General features: G+C 44.2%; 1 protein-coding gene across 5 annotated transcripts; it reads left to right on the forward strand.

Annotated features, from left to right (window-relative positions):
- The first annotated feature begins 325 nt into the window (after positions 1-325).
- LOC127000839 ((Lyso)-N-acylphosphatidylethanolamine lipase-like) lies at positions 326-11,912 on the forward strand. 5 transcript variants are annotated; one of them, XM_050864924.1, is made up of 9 exons: positions 2,778-3,947; positions 4,378-4,469; positions 4,856-5,065; positions 5,791-5,965; positions 6,872-7,026; positions 7,553-7,670; positions 8,651-8,837; positions 9,097-9,361; positions 9,876-11,912. In XM_050864924.1, the coding sequence occupies exons 1-8, from the start codon at positions 3,688-3,690 to the stop codon at positions 9,358-9,360; spliced, it is 1,461 nt and encodes a 486-aa protein (XP_050720881.1). In that variant the 5' UTR covers positions 2,778-3,687; the 3' UTR covers position 9,361; positions 9,876-11,912. The 5 variants fall into 5 exon arrangements, with proteins under 5 accessions (XP_050720882.1, XP_050720884.1, XP_050720881.1 ...); XM_050864925.1 differs by lacking the exon at positions 2,778-3,947 and adding an exon at positions 326-468 and having other exon boundaries at positions 4,393-4,469; positions 9,097-11,912; XM_050864927.1 differs by lacking the exon at positions 2,778-3,947 and adding an exon at positions 788-870 and having other exon boundaries at positions 4,393-4,469; positions 9,097-11,912.
- The last annotated feature ends 2,914 nt before the right edge of the window (positions 11,913-14,826 follow it).

A 14,826-nucleotide genomic window follows, 5' to 3' on the forward strand; every position in this document is an offset into this window, starting at 1 on the left:
TAATTCACCTAGCTCTTTGTGGATCCCTATAAGAATATACAAGTAACATACAAGAACAAGGCTAGTGTGCATGTAACGTTTAATCTTAGCCCTGTATCAAGAGCAACGCTTATTACATCAACGTGTACAGTACAGGGAGCTGGGAGCATTGGACAGGTGCTTGATGAATGAAGGTACAGGTAAATTGTCTGAAATCAAATCACCGCCAGGTTTAAACAGCATCCCACTGTGAATAGCGTTAAGATATGAACATATAATATCGTGAAAGTAGGACATACATGCTGTTAACACCCCATTTTGGCGGTATAATATCAAAGTGGTGTCCCTCGCACGGCTGGCAGCGGCGGCGATGACGCAACAACAACAACTCCATCAGCAGCCCATCACTGCCTGCTGAGGGCGGCCGCTGACCACTGCCGCTGCCATGACGGAGGAGCTGGGCGTCGAGGTGGAGCGACAGCAGGAGAGGTGAGGCCCGGGGGGGAGGTGAAGGTGTGTGCTGACCCGTGGGGGAGGCGGGAGACGTGGGGAACAAGGGACACGGCCGTAGCTGAGAGGGTGTCAAGGCTCATAAATGCTCCCATCACGTATTTTGATAAGCCTGTATGGAGGGTTTTTGTGATTGTGGTGATTTTTGTTTGAGTGTAAGTATAAATAAGTCACGTGTGCTCCCTGTACTACTGTGAGGCATGGACGCTGTTTAGAGACTTGGAGATGCGTGCCATGCCCGTGGTGCCAAGCGTGCCAAGTGCCTCCGCGGGGTCACGGGGTAGGGGTAGCCTTGTGTCGAGCCAGCGATGACGTGATGAAGCTGGGTATATGCGTGTTACTTTAGTACGTGAACGCCAACTCCGGCTGTATGGGCACGTGGTAAGCATCCTTGACGTTTTACGTAAGAACACTGAGAGGCTGCAAGAGGCCGACTGGCATATACAAGGCAGCTAGCTACCCACCTGTCAACCTCGTCCATGTAGCTACCAAGTCTACTCTTAAAACAAGCAATCGACCCTGCACTCACTATGTGGCAGCTGAGTCTACTCCATTCCCCCACCACTCTATTACCAAACCAATGCCTGTTCTTGCCTGTTTGGGCTCCCATAGACAGAACCCCTATAGTGGCCAGCATGCCAGCCTGGATGTAAGATAAAACCAACAATACACACAGAGAAAGCCTTGCTGGAAAGTCTGCTATAAGCCCAGTATAACAGTAGACTTGGACATTGTGAGTTTTGTATAGAAATATGAAGCGAGTCAACTCTCACCTTGTTTACTCACCTGGTTATCCCATCCATTCTCTATAGCATGACAAGGAAGTATAGTTTAAAAAGTTGGGTGGACCACAGACTCAAGAACAGAGATCGATCCTGCTCATAGGGTTGTTTCTGTACAAGGCACCTTTGAGTGGAGGAGACCGAGGGGATCCCAACGTAATTCATGGCTGGGGCAAACTGATCGATCCTGCCAAGGACTTGAGATAGACAGGCTAGCTGCATGGGAATTTGTTCGGGAGGACCATCGGGAGTGGAGGCAGTGGGTGAGTGAAGCAACGCTCTCCCAGGTGTATGCTCCCTGTTAGTTAGTTGGTTAGCTATTCTAGTAATGGTAAAGGACACAGCCATAGTTTGGAGGGTATCAAGAGCCCATTGTAGGTGTTATCACTGACCACTCTAATCATTAACTATATTTCACAACCTATAAAAATGGTGTCAGAAAACCCATTCCCCTCCGAGGATCAAGGAACATTTTTCCCCATCAATCTCTGAGGCTTGGTTGCAAAACATACCATCGTGAAAGAAAGAGGAAGTGCATCTCATCATGAGTGGCTGAGGAATGGTTGACTCACCTCAGCATGGCATTGACTGGTGCAGGGAAAACCACAGTGACTTGCACCTTAGAAAAACTAATGATTTAATAGCAAAACATGAGCATTTATATTTGTGGACAGACTGAAGCAGACAATGTGCTTGAATGCTAGTATACAGTCATTTCTTTGGTCTGGAGGGGAAATAGTTATTGTGGAACTCATTTTTAACTGATTGTAGGTATTTTCTCCCTGTAGTAATTTAAATCTAAGCTCTCCAAGGACTGCTCCACCCCCCAAGAATATATGCATCCCTGTTTAGCTCATGTGATAAAGGTCTTAATGGCATGGATCTGTCTTGCATATGAAGGAAAGTAGAGCGGAAGAGGGAGGAAAAGTAACCATTGGAGGAAGTCATTGATAGAAGAGAGGGAGAGGGAGTGAGGGAGGAAGAGAGGGAGAGGGAGAGATGAAAGGGAGGAAAGGTCAAGAGAAAGGTTAGGTAAAGTTTGGTAGATGACAAGGATATTCAAGGGTGGTGAGGCAAACATGAGGAGCAGAGGTCAGACAGCCACTCAGCCGTTGAACCGAGAGAATTACACACCTAAGATTTTGTTGGAGATAACGGTGATAACGATTAGACTCTGTTCCGCAAGGCTGTTCAAGGATGGGAAGTTACATAATGGCGTATGGGATGTATGGGACACAGATATTAGTTTAGAAAGTGACTTACAAATACAAAATCAAAATAGGAAGTTGTAGTATAGTGTGAAAGTGTCAAAATATAGTCATTGTATTATTTAAAGGCACAAAGGAATGGGGTCAATGAAACAAAGTACAGCTCACCAAGATAAGAGAGAGAGAGAGAGAGAGAGAGAGAGAGAGAGACTGTCTGACAAACCTCATTAATGACTCAAGATAATACACCTAGAGAGAGAGATTGACTGACTGACTGACTGACTGACTAATCTCACTGATGCTTCAAGATAACACACTATGACACATGGTTGATGACATTTTTTAGATAAAGTGCGAACAGTATCAAGTCTAAAGTGCAGAGGAGATAGTGGAGACAAACACTCGAGACAATTACGGGGAAAAGATCAAAGGAGAAGGAGGAGAATCACCATTAGAACAACATATACCAAAAATAGTGCGATAGAAAAACACTCAAGACACTGAAGGGGAAAAGATCAAAGGAGAAGGAGGAGGATCACCATTAAACCAACACATACCAAAAATAGTGCGATAGAAAAACACTCAAGACACTGAAGGGGAAAGGATCAAAGGAGAAGGAGGAGGATCACCATTAGAACAACACATACCAAAAATAGTGCGATAGAAAAACACTCAAGACACTGAAGGGGAAAGGATCAAAGGAGAGGGAGGAGGATCACCATCAAACCAACATATACCAAAAATAGTGCGATAGAAAAACACTCAAGACACTGAAGGGGAAAAGATCAAAGTAGGAGAAGAGGAAGATCACCGTTAGAGAAGCAACACATACCAAAAATAGTGCGCAAGAGAAAAAAAGAAAAAATATACAGTAGTGGATAAAGATGAAGATAAGGAAAGAAGTGAGATAAGTGAAAAGAAATGACCGGCATCTTCTAAAATGAGTGGATAGGATAAATGGAGTAAAAAAATGCATATTAAAACAGAAAAGGGAGTTTATACAGCAAAATATCCACTTCAACCCACCACAAATATGCTTCTCACAATACCAAAGCTTCTAACAGCATACCCAGAGAAGTGAAGATTAAAAAACAGAAAAAAAAACACACACATCAACCTGTCAACTCCACTACCTACCATAAGTTCATCTCAATACAAGGAAAAATATAACCAGAAAAAAATACATTCACTCCACTACCCACCAAAATATGCTTCTCACACAACCGCGACTCATAACACCACACCCATCACTCCTCCACCTCCTCCTCCACCTCCTCCTCCTCCTTCCACACACGACTCAAGCGGGGGACATGCAGCGTGAAGAGATACAGAGGTGGAAGGCGGCCCTCGCTGCTGCGGCAAAAGTCCCCGAGTACGACCAAACCCTGTGGCCGGCTATTTACGAGGAGAGGATCGTCACTCAATCTGCATGTGAAGCCTCTCCTGACCCTGAAGCCGAGGATGAATGATAAGTGGATGGCGGAGTGTGGGGATCCATGCAAATAGGGTCGTGGGATTTATTTATTGAAGTGTAAGCAACGGTAGTGTAATGAGCGTTTAATTGTATATGGCACTGATGAAGGAGTGAATATACCCATTTTATGTAAGAAAAGAAGGAAGAGAGAGAGGAGGAGGAGGAGATTGGGAGAACGAAGAGATAAGTAAAGTAGAACAGATAGAAATAAGAGAAGCTAAGAAGTGGAGAAGAGAGAGGAGGAGGAAAGTGGGAGAGAAGAAAAGAGAAAAATATGAATCCATTGAAGAAGAAAAATTTATATAACAGAGGGAGGGAGGGAGGGGTGTTGTTATATCCTTAGACTGTGAATGAATGATAAAAATGCCACAGGGTTATTTTTATGTGTGTGTGTACTAACAAGTTATCTCCTTCCCTCCCTCACCTCGCACTCTGGCAGCTGGTTCGGGAGTTGGCTGCGATGGTGCCCGACTTCCCTCAGTCTCCTGCGGGAGGCCGAGAAGGTGCTGCTGTCAAGTAAGTGTGTGTGACTGTGTAAATACTAATCAAAATACCTACATAAATGAATAGCTAAATAAGAAAAATTGCAAGTATATATTTACAATCTGCTGTTCTTAAGTTGAAACAATAAATATATGAAAAAATAGAAAGGTAAACCAAAACCCTTAACCCGGTAGCAATGATTGTGGCTTTACCGTGTAGCAGCGACAGGCCAAATTTTTGCCATTATATAAACCCCCCAAAATAGATGATGCATAGACTGATCACAAATGTGTTGATATATACATTATGAAATGGTTTGCGTGAGTGATGATTTTGTCTCATTTTTCTGGCTTAGAGGGGCCTTTAAGAAACATGATCCCCACAGCTACCAGGTTAACCCTCCTCACTAACTTCCCCAGACCTGAAGAGCAGCTACCGGGGCTGGTACGTGAGTGTGGGGTGTGTGGTGGGCAGCCAGGAGTCGCACGTGTGGACGCTGAGCTTCAACGAGGATTCCAACAACATGCCGCTGGTCCTGCTGCACGGGTTTGGCTCCGGCGTGGGCCTCTGGTGCCTCAACTTCGACTCATTTGCCGCACACCGACCCGTCTACGCCATCGATATTCTCGGTCAGTGATAAACAAAGTCCTTTTTTTTTTTTTTTTTTTTTTTTTTAATGGATTCAGTATGTAAATTTTTGTACTTTTTTTTTTTTTTATTATTATTAACCCATCTGCTGCAATTGGCATGGATTTGGCTTTCACTGGTAGCATGGTAACACATACTCTCAGGTCTTTCTCAGCCTCTGTGGTGGAAAGTGGAGTGTTTCCCATGTGGTATTGGTGTGCTTGATATCCCCTCTTAATGTGCATGACTTTACATTTTTCTTCATTGCATTGTAGCAGCCACTTTTTGTTCCATTCCTGTAGCTTGGTGAAGTCTTCTGGTAAGAAATCCACAGTCAAAGAGTTAATTTTTATGTTAGAGATAGCAGTCGGAGGCAGACATAAAGAACAATGGGGAGAAAATGTCTGTAAATCCCCAAAGAAAAGCACTATAGTTGCTGTGCATGATTCTGAGCTCTGCATCATCGTGCTCTGGCAACCAAAACCCAAATAACCGACAAACAGTAAGCCAAAACATCCCTTACCACCCCTCAAACTGCTTCCTTTCCTGTAAAAAGTAACAAAAAAATACAAATTACTACTTTTTTCTTCTTTTTTTCTACACTCTATGTTGCCCTTGAGCCGTCTCCTTTGTTGTAAAAAAAAGCACTATCCAAAAATATCCATTACTCACCCCACTAACCCCATTACCCACCCCAATTACCACCTTGCCACCTCTCCCACCTCAGGGTTCGGCCGCAGCTCCCGGCCCGGCTTCACCAAGGATCCGCTGGAGGCCGAGAGGGAGTTCATCATGTCCATCGAGGCGTGGCGAGAGAAGGTTGGCCTCGAGAAGTTCATCCTCCTCGGACACTCCTTCGGGGGCTTCCTGGCGGCCTCCTATGCTATCAAACACCCAGAGAGGTTAGTGGAAGGGGGTTAGTGGAAAGGGTTTAAGGGGGGTGAGAGAGTGGTGGGGAGATAAAGGAAGAAATAGGTAAAGTAAACTACCCTTAAATTCTCCCCCTTCCTCCACACTAACTTCCTGCCCACTAACTCTAACCCCTTCCTCTTGCTCCCCACTAACCCTCCCCTTCCTCCTCCCCACTAACTCTAACCTCTTCCCCTTGCTCCCCACACAAACCCTCCCCTTCCTCCCCACTAACTCTAACCTCTTCCCCTTGCTCCCCACACTATTCCTCCCCTTCCTCCCCACTAACTCTAACCCCTTCCCCTTTCTCCCCACTAACTCTAACCCCTTCCCCTTCCTTCCCACTAACTCTAACCCCTTCCCCTTTCTCCCCACTAACTCTAACCCCTTCCCCTTTCTCCCCACTAACTCTAACCCCTTCCCTTTCTCCCCACTAACTCTAACCCTTCCCTTCTCCCACTAACTCTAACCCCTTCCCCTTCCTTCCCACTAACTCTAACCCCTTCCCCTTCCTTCCCACTAACTCTAACCCCTTCCCCTTCCTTCCCACTAACTCTAACCCCTTCCCCTTCCTTCCCACTAACACTAACCCCTTCCTTCCTTCCCACTAACTCTAACCCCTTCCCCTTCCTTCCCACTAACTCTAACCCCTTCCCCTTCCTTCCCACTAACTCTAACCCCTTCCTCTTGCTCCACACAAACCCTCCCCTTCCTCCCCACTAACTCTAACCCCTTCCTCTTGCTCCCCACACTAACTCTCCCCTTCCTCCCCACTAAACTGAAACTTGACCTCCTCCTCCTCCTCCTCCTCCTCCTCCCCCAGAGTCGAAGAAAATAAAAAATAAAGAAAATAAAAAATACGAAACTTGACCTCCTCCTCCCCCTCCTTTCCCCCCCAGAGTCCATCACCTGGTGCTGGCTGACCCCTGGGGCTTCCCGGAGCGGCCGCTGGACGTGGGTGAGCGCTACAAGTTCCCGCTGTGGGTGAAGGCGGTGGCGGCCATCCTGCAGCCCTTCAACCCACTCTCTGTCATCCGCACCGCCGGCCCATGGGGTGAGGCGACCTGACGATATGTTTATTTATTTATTTATTTATTTATTCCTTTTTTTTTTTTTGTTCTTCCAAATATTTTTCACCTTACATATGCTTACTCTTGCCTACCTTTCCTCCTTTGTCTTCCTGTTTTGCTTGTTTATTGTTTTTTGTTTTTATGCAGTTTCAACAAAAAAAAGAACAAGGTCGGAAGAGAGGTCAGTTTCAGTTATGTGTTTTGTTTTCTTCTTCTTCTTCTTCTTCTTTTTCTTCTTCTGCTTCTTCTTCTTCTTCTTCTTGCTCTCTCTCCAATACCTTCAGCTTTCTCTCCTCCTTTCCCTTCCTGTCTTGCGTACATTTAGTTTCAGCTTCCTCTCCTCCTTCACATTCTCTCAAACTCATCTATAATCCTTCTCACATTCTCTCAAGCTTACCTACAGTGTCTCTGCCAACACTGTATCAGCTACCAGGAGATCTATAAGCTGTTCTGTACCTTTACCTTACTCCTGCCTGCATTCACCTGTAACAAGCTCTCCTTCCCTCCCAGGCCCCAGGATCCTGAAGAACGCGCGACCAGACCTGATCCGCAAGTTTTCCGGGATGGTGAAGGACGCCGAGGAGGTGATCCCCAACTACCTGTACCACTGCAACGCCCAGAACCCAAGGTGAGAGAGAGAGAGAGAGAGAGAGAGAAAAAAAGAAGGTACTGTAGATATTAGTTAAAAAAGAGAAAGAATAATGAGAGAGCGAAATAAAAATATAAGTAAATCGTTAATGAATAAAATAGTAATGGAAGAGAAAGGGAGAGAGAGAGACAGAGAGAGCATAAAAATAGGTAGATATTAGTAAAGAAAGAGAAAGAATAACGAGAATGATTAAAATATAAATACGTAACTATAAAAAAATAATAAATACATCCCTCCATCCCTCCATCCTTCCCTCTCTCCATTCCTTCCTTTCTCCCTCCCTCCTTCCCTCATGGCCATTCCTCCACTCATCCCTCCCTTCTTTCCTCCCTCTCTCCATCCCTCCATTCCCTCCTCCCTCCCTTTTCCCTTCTTCCATTCGCACTCCTCCGCTCATCCCTCCCTTCTTTCCTCCCTCTCTCCATCCCTCCATCCTTCCCTCTCTCCATCCCTCCTTTCCTTCCTCCCTTCTTCCCCCATGGGCATTCCTCCACTCATCCCTCCCTTCTTTCCTCCCTCTCTCCATCCCTCCATTCCTTCCTCCCTCCCTTTCTCCTTCTTCCATTCGCACTCCTCCGCTCATCCCTCCCTTATTCTCTCCCTCTCTCCATCCCTCCATCCTTCCCTCTCTCTATCCCTCCTTTCCTTCCTCCCTTCTTCCCCCATGGGCATTCCTCCACTCATCCCTCCCTTCTTTCCTCCCTCTCTCCATCCCTCCATTCCCTCCTCCCTCCCTTTCTCCTTCTTCCATTCGCACTCCTCCGCTCATCCCTCCCTTCTTTCCTCCCTCTCTCCATCCCTCCATCCTTCCCTCTCTCCATTCCTTCCTTTCTCCCTCCCTCCTCCACCCATCCCTCCCTCTCTCCATCCCTCCATTCCTTCTTCCCTCCCTTTCTCCTTCTCCCATTCGCACTCCTCCGCTCATCCCTCCCTTCTTCTCTCCCCCCCTCCCCCCCCAGCGGAGAGTCAGCCTTCCACACCCTGATGGCCGGCTTTGGGTGGGCCAAGTACCCCATGATCCAGCGCATGGACTCCCTGCGTAAGGGTCTGCCTATCACCCTCATCTACGGGTCACGCTCCTGGGTGGACCACGACCCGGGCTTCCAGATCAAGTATATGCGCCGCGACACCTTTGTGGACGTGCAGGTGAGGGGGGGAAGGGCCTTTGTTGTTGGTTGCCTGAGCTGTTTATTTCTTAACTTCCTTCCCCTATTCCCTTTCCTTTCTTCTCTTTTTCTTCCTTTCCTTCTTCCCTTTTCTTTTCTTTTTGAACTACCAGCCACCTGCCTTCACCCCTCTAACCATCCTCCTCTCTTCCTTAGTAGTAGTAGTAGTAGTAGTAGTAGTAGTAGTGCCAAAAAAGACAACAAATAGAATAGGTGTTGACGTATGCTTCCAACTCCAGGTCATCCAAGGCGCTGGTCACCATGTGTACGCCGACCGAGCCCAGACCTTCAACAACATCATCAACACCTTAGGCTGGCACTCCGACAACGGCACGCTGCCCGAGCTGGAATCCGAGCCCAGCGAGAACCCCGAACCCGGCACCAGGGACGTGGCGATGACGATTACGAGTATGATCAATGTGCGGAACGACACCACGAGGGACGAGGCGACGGCGGTGACAGACTTGACGAACACAGCGGAATCGGATGACCACCTGAATTAGGGTGTGTGTGGATGTATAGATTAGTGTATGTCTGTGTGTGTGTGTGGATGTATGTATATTTAATTTGTTAGTTTTGTATAATTATTTCTCATTCGTTTTTATCTAGATTGACAAGATTGTTCCTTTGAGAGATTATATATATATATATGTGTGTGTGTGTGTGTGTGTGTGTGTGTACAGCCTGTTTTCTAAGTATGTGTGAGTCTGCATGTACAGTAAATCCCTGTGATATCGCGGTTCAGTTTTCACGGTCCCAGTATTTCGCGTGTTTTTTTCTCTAAGACCTATTAATTTTGATATCGTGTATATTTTCGCCATTTCACGGCATTCCATAGCATTGTTTATGAGTATAAATCTCGCGCGTCACGATAGAATGGCCGTACGTACCGATTCAGCCAATCAGAGCGTTGGTATTATTTTCTCGGCCACTGAATGGCTGTTGTGTCCTAGAAGCATCTCGCAGGGAGAGAAACTGTTCGCCTTGTTCTATCTCAGTTCCGCGTGTCTCCCCACAGTGTACGGTGTTCCGCATAACAAGGATGACACCCAAACGCCCATCATCTAAGGCTTCTATTGAGCCAAAGAGGAAGAGGAAGCCCTATCGATTCAGGAGAAGGTGAAACTTCTCGATATGATAAAGGAAGGACAGAGTTACGCTGCCGTAGCCCGCCATTACGGTATGAATGAGTCAGTGGTTCGCTACATCAAGAAGGATGAGAAGAATATCAGGGTGTTTAAATGTGTTTCTATTGTTTTAAAGTGTGTTTAAAGACCTTGAAATGCTTTTAAAAGTACTGTAAAAGTTATAAAAACATGCCTAGGGTGTATTTAAATAGAGTATATTTCTATTTTTGCGGATTTTCACTTATCGCGGGCGGGTCTGGAATGTAACCCCCGCGATGGAGGGGGGATTACTGTATTGATATTTTGTACATTCTTTTATTTCCTATCTAGAATTACAAAACTTTTCCTTTGAGAGAGTGTTTGCATGTGTGTGTGAGAGTGTATGCATATGTGAGTGTGTATAATTCATTTTCTACGTGTGTGTACCCATGTGTGTGACCGTGATGTAAAACCTGCCGCTGTAATGCCATGAGGTCCAGCTCCGACACAACACATATCACGCATGTAGGAACGCTGTCTGCTGCTTCAAGGGCACACTCACCATTTTACTTACACCGCCCCATCAGGCAAAACGCTACTATAGAAACGGAAGGGAAATCTTTTTTTATGACTAATTATAATGATTGATCGAACGTACCCTTCATGGAGAGGATTCAAGTCATGTGTGTTTGTGTGATGGTGAAGCTGTGAGGAGTCTGGGGCAATTGGTTAAGCCTTGAGAGTGTTGAGGGATATACAGTAACGTTTATAAGCAATCTGTAATGTATTAGAGAGTTGGGATATTCAGAGTTTACAGTCAAATCATGTGTGTGTGTGTGTGTGTGTGTGTGTGTGTGTGATGGTGTAGCTGTGAGGAGTCTTGAGGCATTTGGTTAAGACTTCAGAGCGTTAAGTGATATACAGTAAAGTTTATAAAGCATACTGTAGGGTTTTAAAGAGTTTGCATCTTCAGAGTTTATGAGGCAATATCAGGGAGAGTATGGGTGATAGATTGTGAAGCTGTGATGAGTCTGAGGCATTTGGTTAAGACTAGAGTGTTAAGGGATGTACAGTGATGTTTATAAAGCATACTGTAGGGTTTTAAAGAGTTGGGATATTCAGTGTTTATGAGGCAATATCAGGGAGAGTATGGGTGATAGATTGTGAAGCTGTGATGAGTCTGAGGCATTTGGTTAAGACTTCAGAATGTTAAGCAATATACAGTAAAGTTTATAAAGCATACTGTAGGGTTTTAAAGAGTTTGCATCTTCAGAGTTTATGAGGCAATATCAGGGAGAGTATGGGTCCTAGATTGTGAAGCTGTGATGAGTCTGAGGCATTTGGTTAAGACTTCAGAGTGTTAAGCAATATACAGTAAAGTTTATAAAGCATACTGTAGGGTTTTAAAGAGTTAGCATTCTCAGAGTTGATGGGATTGGATGAGCATCGGGCATAAGACAGTAGAATGGAGGAGAGCCATAAAGCATCCAAGCGCTCAGGAAGAGTGAAAACGGACATTAAAAGAAATTATGATGATTATGATGAGTTTATGAGGAATGCTTCAAAGTGTATTGTCCATATGCTCAGATGCTTTCGGCTTCAACAACAACTATTTCCCAAAGCCATTAAGTAGATTAGTCAGGTTCTCGTAAGCGCTCTCTCACATTCATGGTGCAAAGGCCTTGTCAAACTATCACTAGGCTCATTACACTACCAATACAGATACTCACAACAACCAAAGGCTTATCAAATGTGTATGTGTGTATATATGTGTGTGTGTGTGTGTGTGTGTAAGCCCTGATATCTTTGAGAACACGAACCCAGGGTAGTGAGAATGAGAGGGAGTTGTAAATGGGAAAGGTTTTAAGAGTAAAGAAAAATCAGGGAGCATGTGGCCAAACCTTGATGTTAGGGCAAGCTGAATTCAGGGAGTAAAAGATCAGGATTATTTTGTTTGTATTATTGCCTGGTCTGTCCGAAGGTGGGTTTGGAAGCCGGGTATTCTGGGCAAGTCTTTCGTGTTTAGCAAATGGAGTAAAGGAGTTAGGGCAAGCTGAATTCAGGTATTTAGGTCAAATTTTTCACAGGTTTAAGCAAGGGCAAGATTCAGTGCAAGTCTTTCTAGTGCTTAACAAATCCTGGAGTTAGGGCAAGCTGAATTCAGGGATCTAGGTCAAATTTTTCACAGGTTTAAGCAAGGGCAAGATTGAGGGCAACTCTGTGTAGTGTTTAACAAATCCAGGAGTTAGGGCAAGGTGAATTCAGGTATCTAGGTCAAGTTTTCCACAGGTTTAAGCAAGGGCAAGATTCAGTGCAAGTCTTTCTAGTGTTTAACAAATCCAGGAGTTAGGGCAAGCTGAAATCAGGGAGGAACTACATAGATTCAGTAAGGCGGGAGCAAGATTCAGGGCAAGTCCGTCTAGTGTTAAGCAAATCCAGGAGTTAGGGCAAGCTGAAATCAGGGAGGAACTACATAGATTCAGGGCAAGTTCGTCTAGTGTTAAGCAAATCCAGGAATTAGGGCAAGCTGAAATCAGGGAGGAACTACATAGATTCAGGGCAAGTCCGTCTAGTGTTAAGCAAATCCAGGAGTTAGGGCAAGCTGAAATCAGGGAGGAACTACATAGATTAAATAAGGCAGGAGCAAGATTTAGGGCAAGTCTTTCTAGGTTTTCCACAGATTCATTAAGCTAGGAGCAACATTTAGGGCATTTCTACTGTTTAGGTTAAGCAGGATTCAGAAAGTCTACCTAACACGCTGCTGTAGTCAACAAGGTGGCTGATGATGATGGGGGTAGTGAGGGTGATGATGATGGGGGTAGTGAGGGTGATGATGAGGGTATTGATAATGTGTCTGGCTGCTGGGGAGGGTGCCTGGGCCTGGTCGCTGCCCCAGCCCTCCCCCATCACCTTCAGGGGCTTATTTACGCTGTGACTGAAGTGAGTGATAGGAGAGGCATATACAAACAAGATATGAAGTGACTGTCTAGTTAGTGATTTATAGACAGACAGTGGAAGGTTAAAAATTGTAGTGTGGATGAAGTGAAAGACAGGAGTGACATATAAGCAAGACATGAAGTGAAGCTGTCCATAGTTAGTGATTTATAGAGAGACAGTGGAGGGTAAAAATTGTAGTGTGGCTGAAGTGAGAGATAGGAATGACATATATGAACAAGACGTGAATTGAATCTGTCTTTAGTTAGTGATTTATAGACAGACAGTGGAAGATAAAAAATTATATTGTGACTGAAGTGAGAGATAGGAATGACATATGAACAAGACGTGAAGTGAAGTTGTCTGTATTTAGTAATTTATAGACAGACAGTGGAAGATAAAAAATTATATTGTGACTGAAGTGAGAGATAGGAATGACATATATGAACAAGACGTGAATTGAATCTGTCTTTAGTTAGTGATTTATAGACAGACAGTGGAAGGTTAAAAACTGTACTGTAACTGAAGTGAAAGAAATGAATGGCATAAGCTGTCTTTAAGAGGCAGTATGAGGATGACTTTGAACTCGACATGGCAGTATCAGGGCTAAACAAACTTGAACTTGAGAGTATTGCAGCTAAACAAACTTGACCTTAAGATTATGTTGGAGCTAAACAAACTTGAACAGACTTTACGACCCCTTGAATTAGCTAGTTCGTCACCCCGCCACACACTTATGCTTTACGCTAACTGGCCAAACAAGAAGTTACGCCGTGCCTTCTGTGCAGAGGAAAAAAATCATCCCTTTAGAGTGAATTTAGCGGAGAAACATTGCCAATAAGTTGTGTTAGTCTTGCTGTCTAGAGTTAGGTCATATTGGTCTTTACTAGCAAGAATGTGGCTGGTCTCTTTCTCAACCCATTTTTGGAGGCTTTGTTACTTGGCTTCATTGAATTTTATATATTTTCATGACCGAGTTTGTGACGTCGAACTAACACTGAAAATCCAACCCTTCTAGCTAACTCAGTCCCGGAAATCAGATTAAAAAGTTACTTGGCTTCATTGAATTTTATATATTTTCATGATTGAGTTTGTGATGTCGACCTAACTCTGAAAATCCAACCCTTCTAGCTAACTCAGTCCCGGAAATCAGATTAAAAAGTTACTTGGCTTCATTGAATTTTATATATTTTCATGATTGAGTTTGTGACGTTGATGTAACTCTGAAAATCTAACCCTTCTAGCTAACTCAGTCCCGGAAATCAGATTAAAAAGTTACTTGGCTTCATTGAATTTTATATATTTTCATGATTGAGTTTGTGACGTCGATGTAACTCTGAAAATCTAACCCTTCTAGCTAACTTGGTCCCGAAAATCAGATTAAAAGGTTACTTGGCTTCATTGAATTTTATATATTTTCATGATTGAGTTTGTGACGTCGATGTAACTCTGAAAATCTAACCCTTCTAGCTAACTCGGTCCCGGAAATCAGATTAAAAGGTTACTTGGCTTCATTGAATTTTATATATTTTCATGATTTATTTTGTGACGTTAACCTAACTCTGAAAATCCAACCCTTCTAGCTAACTTGGTCCCGGAAGTCAGATTAAAAAGTTACTTGGCGTCATTGGTTTTTATATATTTTCAGGATTGAGTTTGTGACGTTAACCTAACTCTGAAAATCCAACCCTTCTAGCTAACTCGGTCCCGGAAGTCAGATTAAAAAGTTACTTGGCTTCATTGTTTTTTATATATTTTCAGGATTGAGTTTGTGATGACGACCTAACTCTGAAAATCCAACCCTTCCAGCTAACTCGGTCCCAAAAATCAGATTAAAAAGTCAGACCAGCCACAGAACTGTTAATAAATACTAATCGTACTTTTAAAATAATCTAGAGTTAGTCCGTGTCTCCGTGCTACCTTTTTTAA

Source organism: Eriocheir sinensis, chromosome 19 (assembly GCF_024679095.1).
Source record: "Eriocheir sinensis breed Jianghai 21 chromosome 19, ASM2467909v1, whole genome shotgun sequence".
Lineage (NCBI taxonomy): Eukaryota > Metazoa > Arthropoda > Malacostraca > Decapoda > Varunidae > Eriocheir > Eriocheir sinensis.

What these genes read in the sequence shown, in the direction of transcription:
- LOC127000839 (XM_050864924.1), top strand. Translation starts at nt 3,688, where the DNA reads ATGCTTCTCACACAACCGCGACTCATAACACCACACCCATCACTCCTC. An exon ending in GCTATCAAACACCCAGAGAG is followed by an intron (nt 5,966 to 6,871) that starts GTTAGTGGAAGG and finishes TTTCCCCCCCAG; the next exon opens with AGTCCATCACCTGGTGCTGG. An exon ending in TGCAACGCCCAGAACCCAAG is followed by an intron (nt 7,671 to 8,650) that starts GTGAGAGAGAGA and finishes CTCCCCCCCCAG; the next exon opens with CGGAGAGTCAGCCTTCCACA.